Source organism: Pipistrellus kuhlii, unplaced genomic scaffold (assembly GCF_014108245.1).
Source record: "Pipistrellus kuhlii isolate mPipKuh1 unplaced genomic scaffold, mPipKuh1.p scaffold_m20_p_2, whole genome shotgun sequence".
NCBI lineage: Eukaryota > Metazoa > Chordata > Mammalia > Chiroptera > Vespertilionidae > Pipistrellus > Pipistrellus kuhlii.
This window is the reverse complement of record NW_023425515.1, coordinates 89,652,305-89,667,165: the sequence shown is the minus strand read 5'-3', so window position 1 is coordinate 89,667,165 and position 14,861 is coordinate 89,652,305. Positions and strand designations below refer to the sequence as shown.

The 14,861-nt window shown below is 37.0% G+C and overlaps 1 protein-coding gene across 1 annotated transcript; it reads left to right on the top strand.

The window, feature by feature from the left end:
* The first annotated feature begins 795 nt into the window (after nt 1-795).
* Nucleotides 796-14,312, top strand: HSPA13 (heat shock protein family A (Hsp70) member 13). The gene is made up of 5 exons (XM_036444362.2): nt 796-951; nt 2,404-2,744; nt 6,120-6,333; nt 9,807-9,974; nt 11,316-14,312. The coding sequence occupies exons 1-5, from the start codon at nt 927-929 to the stop codon at nt 11,981-11,983; spliced, it is 1,416 nt and encodes a 471-aa protein (XP_036300255.1). The 5' UTR covers nt 796-926; the 3' UTR covers nt 11,984-14,312.
* Nucleotides 14,313-14,861: the final 549 nt, after the last annotated feature.

Genomic DNA, 14,861 nt, shown 5'->3' with positions numbered 1-14,861 from the left:
GTGTCCCTGCTCTCTTGAATAAATCGCCTTACCTGAAAATTGCTTGAATTTATTTAGCCCAAAACAAACAAACAAAAAAAGTGGGCTGTTTCTCTTAATTGCAGTTGCAGGACGCCCAATGCATAGGGATCCTATGGAGGCTAGGCGGGGTTTAGTGACAGTCCAGCTAGAATGACCAGGCGTCTTCAAACTAAGGCCCACGGGCCACATGCGGCCCGCAGAGGAGTCTGATCCGGCCCGCCAGGTTTTTTGGGCAGTGAGCGCAGCCGAGGTGTTACAGTAGGAATTAGTAGTTCATATAGTCTGGCCCTCCAGCTCTCTGAGGGACCGTGATCTGGCCCCCACTTTAAAAAGTTTGAGGACCCCTGACAGATGCAGGGAAGGAGCGCGCTTTAAAGGTGGACCAGATGAATGCAGAGGCTGGAACCAGGCCTGGCTATGGACTGCCCCCACCCCCACCCCCCCCACCCCCCCACCCCCCCACCCCCCCCCAGCCTCCCCCCGCCTCCCGCACAATAAGCCAGCGGTCCTCTCCTCCAGCGAACCGGGGAGGCCCAAACTACACTTCCCAGAAAGCAAAGCGGCAGGGCGGTGCTAGAGAGACTAACCTTCCGTGGCCCGAGGCGCTTCCGGTTGGATGATTGAAGTCCAGCCCCTCCACCGGACTCTCCTCCTCCTCAGCCCAATTGGCTCCGCGGTCGTGCGTGGGAGGGCGGCTCCGTTGTCCCTGGCAGCAGTTGAATGGAGGTTCTCAGCCTCGCGACCTCACGGTAAAGAAAGTCCTTTCTATGGTCCGACATGTAGCTTCCCTGGCCGCGTCAGAGCCACAGAACTACATTTCCCAGGGGGCCGCGGGCCGCCCGGCGGCGTGGGGGCGGGGCCTCCCGTCTGGTACACTCATCCCAAACCTCTCCGGCGGGATTGTGATGGCCGGGGAGATGACCATCTTAGGTGAGTGCTCAGGGGTCGCTGTAGCAGGTGTGGGCTCCGTCAGCGGGGAGCCGGGTGGGCGGGGTAATGCCACACCTTCTAGATCCAGCTTGCGCCACAGGAATGGCGCCGAAAAGGTGAGTTAGAGGCGGGCTGGGCTGTTGGGGAAGCTACTTTGGAGTCGCCTGTAGGATGGCCCAGGCCGCGGTAGGCCCACCGCGTAGGGCGGGCGGCGTCCTTCTGCGTCCGTCCCAGGGACGTCAGGCCCGGGAGCCGCTCTTTCCAAAGCGACGTCGATTCCGGGTCGTACGCTGAGTTGGGGCCCCCGCTGTGGAGGAGGAGGGCCGCGGCGGGCGGGCGGCGCTGGGCGTGAGGCCCGGCCTCCGCGGGGTGCCGCCGCCGCCCGGCCGGAACCCCTCCCCGGGCGGAGGGATGAAGTGCTTCTGAAATTCTGCTCGCAGGAGCGAGAGGAAAGCGGGCTTGGCACTTGATTTCACTTCGGTGAGTTATGTGTTCAGGAGGATGAGCTGACATTAGTAAAAACAGACACATACACATATATGGACGTCGTAGGTCATAGGTAACGTGGACGGACGACGCAGGAGGTTAGCATAGCTTCCTGACACCAAATAAATTAATTGTATTATGCGAAGTGACACCTTTCTTCATCAGGCATCTGTTTATACTCTTTTTTCCTCATCAGTTAATAATTACTGAACACCCGCTCTTTGCTAGGAACCGTTCTTGCTGCAGGAGATGCAACAGTGAGCACACCTGCCTGCGAGGCGCCTCCGTGTATGTTGTCTTCAAGTTTGCAGGACACACTCTGATGTTTCTTTTCCAAATATTACTTGTGATAGAAGTGTGTCCTTAATTGTTATTTCAACACAGAGAAAGTTAACTGTGTTGTTATGAGTTGACAGTTTAATATCTAAGCAGCTTTCAAAATCATTTTATCCAATTTATCGACTTCATGTTGTTTAAAGAAAAAAGGAGATAAAGGGATAAATAATTTTAGCCTTACAATATGAGAGTTTTTGCTGTGGAAATTTTAGTAATGGAGTGTTTTTTTTTTAAATAATAAATAAAGCTATCAATAATTATAAAGCTGTAAAATCAAGTATCAATTGATCAAGAAATTGGATTATATCTAATTTGCTCCAGAAGAATAAGTTTCCCCATCAACATCAGCACAATTGTTACTGATAAGTAAAAATGTTTTTACTTATGAAATAGTGAAATAGACAAACAGGTTTTTGTTTTTCTTGTTACCTCATTTTAAGTGCTGTCAATTTACTGTGTGAAAAATTTGATGTTTGAGAAAAGTGTTACCATTAGTATTATAAAATAAAATATTTTGAGAGTATATTTTTTTAGTCTTGTTTCAAAGAGTGGTATTAAAGGGACTTTACTATAGTAATTTAGCTTATTGTACTAGTTTGATAAGACATATTTTAATTTGTTGTATTTCAGGATCAGCTGTTTTGACTCTCCTATTGGCTGGTTATTTGTCACAACAGTATTTACCATTGCCTACTCCTAAAGTGATTGGAATTGACCTTGGCACCACTTACTGCTCTGTTGGGGTGTTTTATCCTGGCACAGGAAAAGTAAAGGTCATTCCGGATGAAAATGGCCATATCAGCATACCCAGCATGGTGTCTTTTACTGACCATGATGTTTATGTGGGATATGAAAGCTTAGAGCTGGCAGATTCAAATCCTCAGAACACAATATATGATGCCAAAAGATTCATAGGCAAGATTTTTACCCCAGAAGAGCTGGAGGCTGAAATTGGCAGATATCCATTTAAGGTAAGTAGTTAAGCTAAAATCTATTTTAATTTTTGGTCAGTTATAAATTCAATTATGTTTTGGCAACAAGTTATAAAACTTTTTATTTCAGCTGACTCAATTTGCTTGGAAGTTAATCCATAATAAGAAGTTTCATAGCAGCTCCAGGGTGTGTTAATTCAGTAGCTCCACAGTGCTGGCAAAGACTTAACACCTTATATTCTTGCTCTGCCATCCTTAGAATGTCACCTAAGTCTTTCATTGTAGCAGGAAGGCTAGTGAAGTTCCATGTTCTATGGATGGATGGTAATATTCTCTGTATAAGTATACATATATTGAGCCGAAACCGGTCTGGCTCAATGGATAGAGCGTTGGCCTGTGGACTGAAAGGTCCCGGGTTCAATTCCAGTCAAGGGCACGTACCTTGGTTGCGGGCACATCCCCAGTGGGGGGTGTGCAAGAGGCAGCTGTTCGATGTATCTCTTTCATCGATGTTTCTAACTCTCTATCCCTCTCATTTCCTCTCTGTGTAAAAATCAATAAAATATATTAAAAAAAATAAATAAGTATACACATATTGAATGTGTACATATTTGTATATGTAAAAAATATCAAATTAGGCATTGTGTTTTATGAGTTGTTTGAAACTTATCAACATGTCATTTCCAATTAGTCAATACGTTCACATCACTATCCTTCCTGGTTTCATGGAATGACCATTCAAGTATTTAATTACCCAGTTTTTATCAGAATACATTTTATTTTTTCTCTGGTTTCCCACTAATGTTAGAGCTTCATTAAATATCCTTTTACATATATCTTTTTACATTTCTCTGATAATTTCCTAAATTTGAATTCTAAAAGTAGAAATTGATAGGCCAAATGCACATATTTGAGGTTTTTGATTTATATTGACAAGTTATGCACTGAAAAGGTTATATGTTCCTAACCATTTTTTAGAGTGCCTGTAGCTTTATTAAAAATTATTTTAATTTTTACCAATAGATAAGTAAAAAGTGATAGCTTGCATCAATCCCTATTATTTCTGACCTTGTAAAGGTAAAGGTAAGTTTTGATTAAAGTCTAGTGTGTGTATGTATGAATGCTTTTACATTCTTTTCTTTTCTTTGCAAATCTTATTCACAGGCTTTTATTTTTTTATTTTCAAAAATATTACATGTCTCCTTTTCCTCCAATTAATCCCTCCCGGCCAGCCACTCCCAGGACAAACCCCCTCTGCCACAGTGTCCTTATCCATTGATTATGGAAATATGCACACATACAAGTCCTTTGTTGATTTCTTAACACCCCCCCACACACACACACACACTCTTCCACGCTCTCCTGCCTTTCCTCTGTGGTTGGATTTTCTGTTCAGTGTTTCTTTGTCTATTTCTATTTTTGTTCATTGGTTTATGTTCATTATATCCCATATATGAGTAAGATCATGTGATATTTATCTTTCTCTGAATGACTTATTTCACTTAGCATAATGTTTTCCATTCTATCCATGCTGTTGCAAATGGTAGGAGTTCCTTCCGTTTTACAGCATCATAGTATTCCATTGTGTAGATCAGTGTTTCCCAAACTTTTGACATATGTGTACCCCTCCTATAATTTTCGTAACGCTGAGTACCCCTCATACTCGTGAGAAAGTAGAATTAGGCGCAGCTAAGCACGGTGCAGTGCATATCCCCACCAAACTCCAGTGCAACCCGTACCCCCACCAAAATCTTCCTGTACCCCTGGGGATACAAGTACCACACTTTGGGAAACACTGGTGTAGATGTACCAGTCATCTGCTGATGAGCACTTGGACTGTTTCCAAATCTTATTGTAGCTATTGTAAATAATGCTGCTATGAACATAGGGGTGCATATATCCTTTCTGATTGGTGTTTCTTATTTCTTGGGATATATTCCCAGAAGTGGGATTACTGGGTCAAATAGGAGTTTTTAACTTTTTGAAAAAACTCCATACTGTTTTCTACAATGGCTGCACCAGTCTGCATTCCCACCTGCAGTGCATGATGGTTCCTTTTTCTATACATCCTTGCCAGCACTTGTTCTTTGTTGATTTGTTGATGATAGCCATTCTGACAGGTGTGAGATGGTACCTTATTGTTGTTTTAATTTGCATCTCTTCAATGATTAGTGACTTTGAATATGTTTTCATATGTTTCTTGGCCTTCAGTATGTCCTCTTTTAAAAAGTGTCTATTTAGGTCCTTTGCCCATTTTTTTGTTTGCATTATCTTCTTTTTCTTAAGTTGTATGAGTTCCCTGTAAATTTTGGAAATTAAACCCTTATCAGAGATAGCATTGGAAAATATCTCACATGCAGTGGGCATTCTTTTTGTTAATGGTTTCTTTTGCTCTGCAGAAGCTTTTTGATTTTGATGTGGTCCCATTTGTTTATTTTCTCCTTAGTTTCCATTGCCCTACAAGCTGTATTGGTAAAGGTATTACTACTATATATGTCTGATATTTTGCTGCCTATAGAGTCTTCAAGATTTTTTATGGGTTGCTGTCTTACATTTAAGTCCTTTAACCATTTTGAGATTATTTTGTGTATGGTGTAAGTTGGTGATCTAGTTTCATTTTTTGCATGTATCTGACCAATTTTCCCAGCACTATCCTTGACTCCATTGTATGTTCTTGCCTCCTTTATCAAATATTAATTCAGCATAATGGCTTAATTTCTGGGTTCTCTGTTCTGTTCCATTGGTCAATAAGTCTATTCTTGGTCAATGTGCCAGTATCAGGCAGCTTTGAGAACCATGGCTTTGTAATATAGCTTGATATCTGGTATTGTGATCCCTACTTTATTTTTCTTTCTCAGGATTGCTGTGGCTATTTGGGATCTTTTTTTATTCCATATGAATTTTTTGGAGAGTATTCTAGGCCTGCGAAATATGCCTTTGGTGTTTTATTTATTTATTTATTTATTTATTTATTTAAAGATGTAGATTTTTATTTTTTTTAAACATATTTTTATTTATTTTAGAGAGGAAGGGAGAGGGAGAGATATAGAAACAGCAGTGATGGGAGAGTCATCGATTGGCTGCCTCCTGCCTGCCCCTCATTGGGGATCCAGCCTGCAACCCCTGTATGCCCTGACTGGGAATCAAACAGTGACCTCCTGGTTCATATGTCAACACTCAACCACCAACCTACGCCGGCCAGGCTGCCATTGGTATTTTAATGGGGATTGCATTGAATGTATAAATTACCTTGGATAGTATAGACATTTTGATGATGTTGACTCTACCAATCCATGAGCATGATATATTCTTCCATTTGTTTATGTTTTCCTCTATCTCTTTTTCCAGTGTCCTGTAGATTTCTAAGTACAGGTCTTTTATCTCCTTAGTTAAGTTTATTCCTATTATTCACAGGTTTTAAACAAAAATGGAATGGTTGAGTTTTCTGTGACAAGTAATGAGACCATCACCGTTTCCCCAGAATATGTTGGCTCTAGACTATTACTGAAATTAAAGGAAATGGCAGAGGAATATCTTGGAATGCCAGTTGCCAACGCTGTTATTTCTGTACCAGCAGAATTTGATTTAAAACAGAGAAATTCAACAATTGAAGCTGCTAACCTTGCAGGTAATATTACCTTTGCCCGAGTTACATTTTCACCAAAATTTTCTGAGGCTGAAAATTTTTTGTAGTAAGATATATCATTTTGCAAACCATCTAACTAAACACATAACTATATGTCAGGTAAATTAGATGGATTTTGATACAAGTTTGCAAATGATAATTAAGGAAGTCTATAGGACAATATAAAATATATGTATCGCTGACAATAACAAAAAAAATATGTAAAATCACTGTCAGGCACATGATAAAGCTGCAAGATAACATGGACACATGTTAGAAGCAAGTTTTTCCTTCTAACCTTTCTTTAATGTTAAGACGAATATAATGTTTTCAAAAGGCCTTAAGGTGGGTGAGAATTCATTTAACATCATTCAACAAATCTGAGTGTTTCAATATATATCTGTTCTCATGGAATTTATATTGAAAAGATATATGCCTTATATAAATATAAAGCTGAACTATATAACCGGACAAATTCCAATTCCCATGGACCTTATATTCTACTAGAGGGAAACTCAAGATCAGCACAAGGATAAGTATATTATGGGGTATTTAATATACTTATTAATTATTTCTCAACTATAGCATTATTGAGGTTTTAAGCTGGATAATTCTTTGTTGTAGGGGGACTGTCCAGTGTACTATAGGATATTTTGCAGCATCTCTAGCCTCTACTTGCCAGATGCTAACAGAACCCTCCCCATTTAAGGGGTGACATTCTTTTTTTCCTCCAGATATTACCAAATGTCCCTGGAGGACTAAACTGGCCTCTGGTAGAATGAAAAAAAAAAAAAAAAAAAAAAAAAAATATATATATATATATATATATATATATATATATATATATATATATATATATATATCTGAAAGTAACATCCTATGGGGAGGGGGTAGGAGAAACTAGAAAGGGTTGGAGAATAGGGGGTATTGCAGGTTTTAAAGAGAGTAGTCAGGTAGGCCTCATTGAGAAAATGACATTTAAGCAGATTTAAGAGAAGCAAGGTAGATAGCCAGGGACATAGGCAAAGTATGTTGCAGGAGAGAGAACAGCCAGTGGGGAAGCCACAAAATGGAAATTTGCTATTAAGAAGATAGTACATTAGCAAGTGTGGCCAGGACAGAGTGAGTGCTGAAGTCAGAGAACTAAGATGAAGGGTATTATGATCTCTGAATAAATTCTTAAGAGTCTGAATAGTTTTATGGCCCCTTATAACTTTCCAGACTACTCATGTGGCAGGTAGTTTAAAGCAGGAATTTTTTTGCTCAAGGACATCTGATCCTTTACCTGCACATAGTCAACAAATCAAAATCAGATTAGCTATATTTTTTAGATTCAGCTAATTTCTTATATTTCAGGGTTATATTTTAAGTATTTCTTTAAAATTATAATTTTAGCTATTAGAGCATCTCATCTAGATTTTTTATTTTCTGTTTATTCATCTTCCATTTTTAACAGAAGAGCACAGTAAACTTATCTAATTTCCATAGTAGTTTGTTATCTAAACTAATATTAGGTCTAGTAATAATTAATGTCGTTTTCTAATACTTTTTTAAATCGAATTTATTTAAACAATACAACAAAATTTAATCAACAGTATAGTTGCCGTTGTTTTCTACTACTTGTGCCCAACACTCAGGAAGCATTTTAATCCCTCTGTTGTAAAATTCTTGTGATTTTGATGCAAAAAATTCGGTCAATGCATTTTTGAGGCATTCTTCATTATTAAATTTTTTTCCAAGAAGAAAGTTTTGCAAAGAACGAAACAAATGGTAATCGGAAGGGGCAATATCAGGAGAATATGCAGGTTGAGGGAGAACTTCCCATTCCAACTGGCGCAGTTTTTCAGCAGTGATTCTTCAGTATGCGGTCGTGTGTTATCGTGGTGAAGAATTACGCCCTTGCGATTAATCAGTGCGGGTTTTTGTTCTCTTAAAGCTTGGGCTAACCTTCCCAATTGGGCACTATACACTGCACTAGTAATGGTTTGGTTAGATGGTAAAAGTTCATAATAAAGAATTCCTTTAAAATTCCACCAAACACACAACATCACTTTTTTCGCATGCAAGTCAGATTTTGGCATGGGCTGCGGAGCCTCATTTTTGTCCAACCATTGAGGCCGCCTTTTCAAATGAACATACAGCACCCATTCTTCATCTCCGGTAACAATTTGCTCTAAAAACGGCAAACGGTTTTGACGAGAGAGGAGCGAACTGCAAATTGTGACTCTTTGATTACGGTTGTTGTTGGTCAACTCATGAGGAACCCATTTTCCAAACTTTTGGACTTTGCCAAGTGCACGCAATTGATTGGAAATTGTTTTTTGTGAACAATTTAAAGTTGTCGCAAGCTCTTGTTGGGTAATTTGAGGATTTTGCACCAAAAGAGCTTGAAGAGCTTCTTGATCAAAATTGGACACACGGCCTTGACCACTCTTGTCATCTAACGAAAAATTTCCCTCGCGAAATTTCTCAAACCAACGCTGGCATTTTCTGGCACTAACTGCATCTTGACCAAGAGCACTACAGATGTTTTTTGCAGCCTCACTTGCTTTTCTTCCTAATTGGAACTCATAAAGCATGCAGTGCCGAATATGCTCTTCATCCGCCATCTTCTTAGCCCTAGTTTTGCAACAAAAACCAAACCAAACACAAACTTTTTCAAGCAAAACTTGTTAATTGCACTTCACACGTTCTGTAGATACCACGTGTTTGAAGGTTATGTCAATACAAGTCAACGCCAAGCAAGATTTTAAACGAAAGTTTTAAAACGACATTAATTATTACTAGACCCGATAAAAGGGTAACATGCTAATTAGGCTGGATAGACTGGACATCTTCAGGACATCCTTTTGGACAAAGCTACAGTGGTGGGGGCTAAGGCAGAGTCTGTTATGGGGGATCAGGCCAGCAGGAGAGAGCGTTTAGGTGCATCAGGCAGGCAGGCAGAGGTGGTTAGGGGCAATCAGGCCAGCAAGCTGGGTGAGTTAGAGGCGGTCAAGCCCTAATCTGTGGTTTTGGGCCTAAACCAACAATCGGACATCTCCCGAGGGGTCCTGGATTGGAGAGGGTGTAGGCCAGGCTGAGGTACACCCTCCTTTACCCCTCCCCCCATGCACCAATTTTGGGCCTCTAGTAATATATAATGATTAAAGTTTTATTGCTCATAAATTCCCAAGTAAAATACGACAATGAGAAGAGGCTCAGATTTTTTTTTTTAATGGAGTTTGAATTAAGAATAAAGTGATATGCTCCACTGAATCTGGACCTTTGTTTCATCTTATTGTAATCTTTTAGAATAATTTTAATTTTAATGATACCTATTTAGAGGAACAATAACATTATATTGTTTTTATTGGGTTTATGACTGTCCTTTCTGTTACTGAGTGGAGTTTTTTGTATCAACAGAATTTGATCTATAGAAGACACTAACGTGAGATTGAATTTCTTAATTGTGTCTCCTCGAACCCATCATACAGGACTGAAGATCTTAAGGGTAATAAATGAACCCACAGCAGCAGCTATGGCCTATGGTCTCCACAAGGCTGATGTCTTTCACGTCTTGGTGATAGATCTGGGCGGAGGAACTCTAGATGTGTCATTACTGAATAAACAAGGAGGAATGTTTCTAACCAGGGCAATGTCTGGTAAGAAAAATATAGAGAGAGTTAAAGAGGTTTAGGCACATTAGCATATCTAATGTGTGAAGTGTTTAATTTTTTCCCCCCAGTATTCTTTGACTTCGTTTTGGTAATCTGTATATGTAATTTTATGCTGCCACTTATATGTATTTACAAAAAATGATTGTGCATCCTATAAGTCAGATAAATACACTGCCAGTGGTAGCTCACTGAGTCAATGCTTTTCATGGCTATGGTAAAGGGAACAGAAGGAAAGAATTTTTTTTTTAAATGAAGGGTGATCAGTTGATTTCATTAGGTAATCTGTTTCACAAAATAGATATCTTTAGTATTCTTTAGAAAGCGATGGGATTTTTCATTCTAAATATTTTAAAGGTTTTTTGTTTTAATTTAGGTTAAGGGATGAATAAGACTTTGAAAAGTGGAACTGTAAGTTATAAGTAGTCTTAACTTCTGCATTTGTCTTCTAACTGGACTCTCTTTAGAATCAAGTTTAGTGCTAAGGATTTATATTCTATTACTCTTTTCCTTTTAAGTCATTTTTTTCTGCTTTTCTGCTCTTAACCATACAAGCAAAGGATTTTTGTTTTTTTCTTAAAGATAAAATGCCTACTGGTACATTTTAATTATAAGAAGGACTTTCTTCTATTGAATAATATTTAGTGTTTCTAAATTGTTACTTAAAAGTCAATCTGAGTTTTCTTTTTCGATCTGTTTTCTGAAAAAAATATTTAATATCATTGAGATATTTCCTTTTATATCATTTTAAAAAATTAACCCAGATGTGTACTTTTTGTTGTTGTTTTTTAGTGTGTGTGTGTGTGTGTGTGTGTGTTTTATAAGTATAAATATAACCAGAGAAGAGTATTGCTAATTTTCCTGGGGCTGGGATATGAAAAGGCATGGAGGTTTTTTTTTGTTTTTTTTTGTGGTTTTTTTTGTGTTTTTGTTTTTTGTTTTTTTTTTATGAAGGGGAAGAGAGAGAGAAACATTGATGTGAGATAGAAACATCAGGTGGCTGCCTCCTGCATACACCCCCACCAGGGATCAAACCTGCAACCTGGGTACATGGCCTGACTGGGACAGGGAATGGAACTCGCCACTTTCTGATGTATAAAACAGTAGTCTACATCATCCATGGCTGAACGGTGTCATAGTACACATTTGAGTTAAAGTCATCTCAACCCTGTTATTTTTTAATCATTCTTTGTATGAATAAAATCTTAATATCTTCAATACAAACTTTGTTACTCTAATAAAATTATATTTATACATACATGCTAAATAAGTACATGTTTACACACAATATGAATAACTATAATATAAACTTTTTTATTTTTAACTTAGGAAACAATAAACTTGGAGGACAGGACTTCAATCAGAGATTGCTTCAGTACTTATATAAACAGATCTATCAAACATACGGCTTCCTACCCTCTAGGAAAGAGGAAATTCACAGATTAAGACAAGCTGTGGAAATGGTAAAATTAAATCTGACTTTTCATCAATCTGCTCAAATGTCAGTGTTACTAACCATAGAGGAAAAGGACAAGAAGGAAATTCCGAATAGTGACACTGAACTGTCAAAGGACAGATTGTCCCCAGCAGATGGCCACCATGTGAGTAGCATGTTTGGAACTGGCCTTTCTGAAAAGAAAAGTGGAGAAAGTCAGGTTTTATTTGAAACAGAAATATCACGGGAGCTCTTTGACACCCTAAATGAAGATCTCTTCCAGAAAATTCTGGTACCCATTCAGCAAGTATTGAAAGAAGGCCATCTGGAAAAGACTGAAGTTGATGAGGTGGTATTGGTTGGGGGCTCTACTCGTATTCCTCGAATCCGTCAAGTCATTCAGGAGTTTTTTGGGAAGGATCCCAACACGTCTGTAGACCCTGACCTGGCAGTGGTGACAGGAGTGGCTATCCAAGCAGGAATTGATGGAGGTTCTTGGCCTCTTCAAGTCAGTGCTTTAGAAATTCCCAATAAGCATTTACAAAAAACCAATTTTAACTGAATTATGGAGGAATGATTATTTATGATCTTATCTGACCACTTCCTCAAAAAAAAAAAAAAGTGTCTAAGCTATCTCAAAACTTTATCTAAAAGGCAACATTCAGATATATAAAATTTACATAACATTTGTTTTAAGATTTAATGTGACCAGATTGATCCTATTTGATTTTGAAGAGATCCCATTCTTACAAATACATCTAAAATGATAGAATAGGAACATGGATGGCTATATTTTCTAGATTCTGGAAGTAGATAACTATATGCACCTACAATTGTTTTCTTTGAACATTGTTTAATGCCAATTAATTTACTTAATTATCACATGTAACTAATAATTTGAATTATACTTGAAGAACAGCGTTGATGTCAGTTATTAGCATTGGCTGGGAGATAGAAATATTAATATAAGCTATGTATATATGTGATATTCAGTAATTGCCATATTATATAATAAAATTACTTTCACAGATTCAGTACCCCATTATGTATCCATGTAACCTGCATTCTCCAGATTTTTAAAATATATTCATTGGATATATTTCTCTTTCTGAAATAGCTACAAATTTATTCAAATGTTCCGATACCAGATAGTAGAAATACCCAATTTATATATTCTAGTTTCTTTATCTGCTGTGTATCATTATCCGCTTGGATTTTCATGATTCTGTCTGGTTAGCAAACAATGGGGAATTTTTAATAGCCTTTTTAAAATACATTAATGTGACAATAAAACCATCCTTACTATCAGTTTTTGTTATTCAAGATTTTTTCAGACATTGATAAATAGCAGTAACAAGCTACAGTATTTGTTTTATGTTTTTGTTGTGTTTCTTTGCTTATTTTCAGGTAGTCCTGGATAACGTAGCTGGTATTTCATTCAGTTTTTCTGAGATTTTTTCCCCCCATATTTAGTTTCAAATGAGGAAAAATATGCTCACTTATAAAAACCTTACTATTATTTCGTATTGTCATTTTTAAAATAGTTACACTTGGACAATTTTAGCCTTAAGGTTGGTGTATGAAGAAATTAAAAAGATTCGTGAATATTGGAAGTAATGTGGAAATCTAATAAGAAGGCAATGTGAAAAAAATTTCTTCTAATCAGCATTAGTAGCAGTTTTGTTTTGTTCTGTTTCCTTTTAGGAAATTACAGGGACCAAGAAAGAAAATACAGCAGTTTTGTTTCTGTGATGCTCATATTTTTTTCCCCCCTTAATATAGGCATGCTTCATATTATTATTAAAAAATTATACTCTGGTCAATATTTTTGTTAAATTTTGCCTGCTTTATCCATTATTGAATTTGTCAGGATGTTGAATTTCCAGTTCTTAAAAAAGAAATAAGTAAACTCATTTCTGCAACATCAGAACATTTCAACTTCTCAATAAAAAACTAAATGTTAACACTTTTTTGCAGATCTAAAAAACTTTCTTAGCAATGAAATTTCAAACACTTGTGTACAGAAAATACCTGAAGTAGGTAGATAGAAAAATATAAAGTGTTCATTTATGTATTTTATTTTAGAACTAATGGAGAAATGCCAAAGATGAAACATTCACTACATTATGAAAATACTCAAGTGTTCTCTTGGACTTCATATAAATCTTTAATAGATTTTAGAATTGCAAACAGTTTTTATGAAGTTCTTCAAAGTGTTCAATTTCTCAAAATCTCTACATATAGAATCAGCTTTAACCTAAAGCATTTTAAGATTTTTTTAAAAACTTGAATTTCTCCAAAATATGAGATAGTTGAGAACAATATCATATTTTTTGGAGGAAACAATTTGCAAAATAGGGCAATGAATCTCATACTCTAAAATTGGAATTTAACTAACTTGATTGTGTCTGAAAATGACGATGGAAGTGTTGGAATTGGGGCAATAGTTTAACATATACTCTAGTATAGTTTCAACTTAAAAGATGAAGTAATGTCTATCTTCAATCATTTTACCAGGCTATAAATAAATAGACAACATCAATGTAGCTTATTTAAAAGATAAAAAATGGATTCTGAAAGTGATCATTTATGTATAATCTGAAGACATTCTTCATAAAACAAACATTACGTTTTAGCTGTATAGCTAGTGTTTTTTGAGGTATGTAACTTAAAATATTAGATGTCTTGTATAAATAGATTATGTGAATGAGTAATTTATTTTGTATCAGGAATGTTTTGGTACTGTGTTTTCACTCAAACCACTGATGTATCTACAGATATTACTGTGTAACATGTATTGTACATAACAGATTATGTGCCTCTTAAATTTGTGTGTATATAGGTCATTCATATTTTAATGTAAATAAATATGATTTTGCAGTTTGTCTTAAGCTGTATACTCTATTTTTTCTATTTAGGACTAGGCCCGAGTTCTTTTCTGAGGTATATAAATAAGAAAGGAAGTGGGAATAGAGCTGACCTGATACCCATGGCTTGTGACCTCAACAGCTGTTTCCTCGTTCCCTGCATCTGGTTGTCTCTGAAATAGCTTACTTTTCTGCTTATTTCCCTGACTTAGAAGTATATTATAAACACTGTGTCCATAATTCTGAATACCAGTTCATGACTCCTAACTATAGTGGAGCCAACACCTAAACTAATCTAGTTGGTTAATAAATAATCCTGAATAGTAGGCTACTGTAATCCTTTGGCTGACAGTTAATACTTACAATTTTCTAATGTTGATAATTTTTATATAAAATATTTTAGAGAAGTTTATTATATTACTGTAGTCTTTTCAAATGAGCCCTTAAATAAAGATAGTAGACTTGATTCTTCACTGCTAATTCCTGTGATTCCTTTTGTTATTTTAACTGCCATTACTGAGGAACTCAAATATATGAGGAAATATAGGAACATTTTCATATTTATTTCATTTA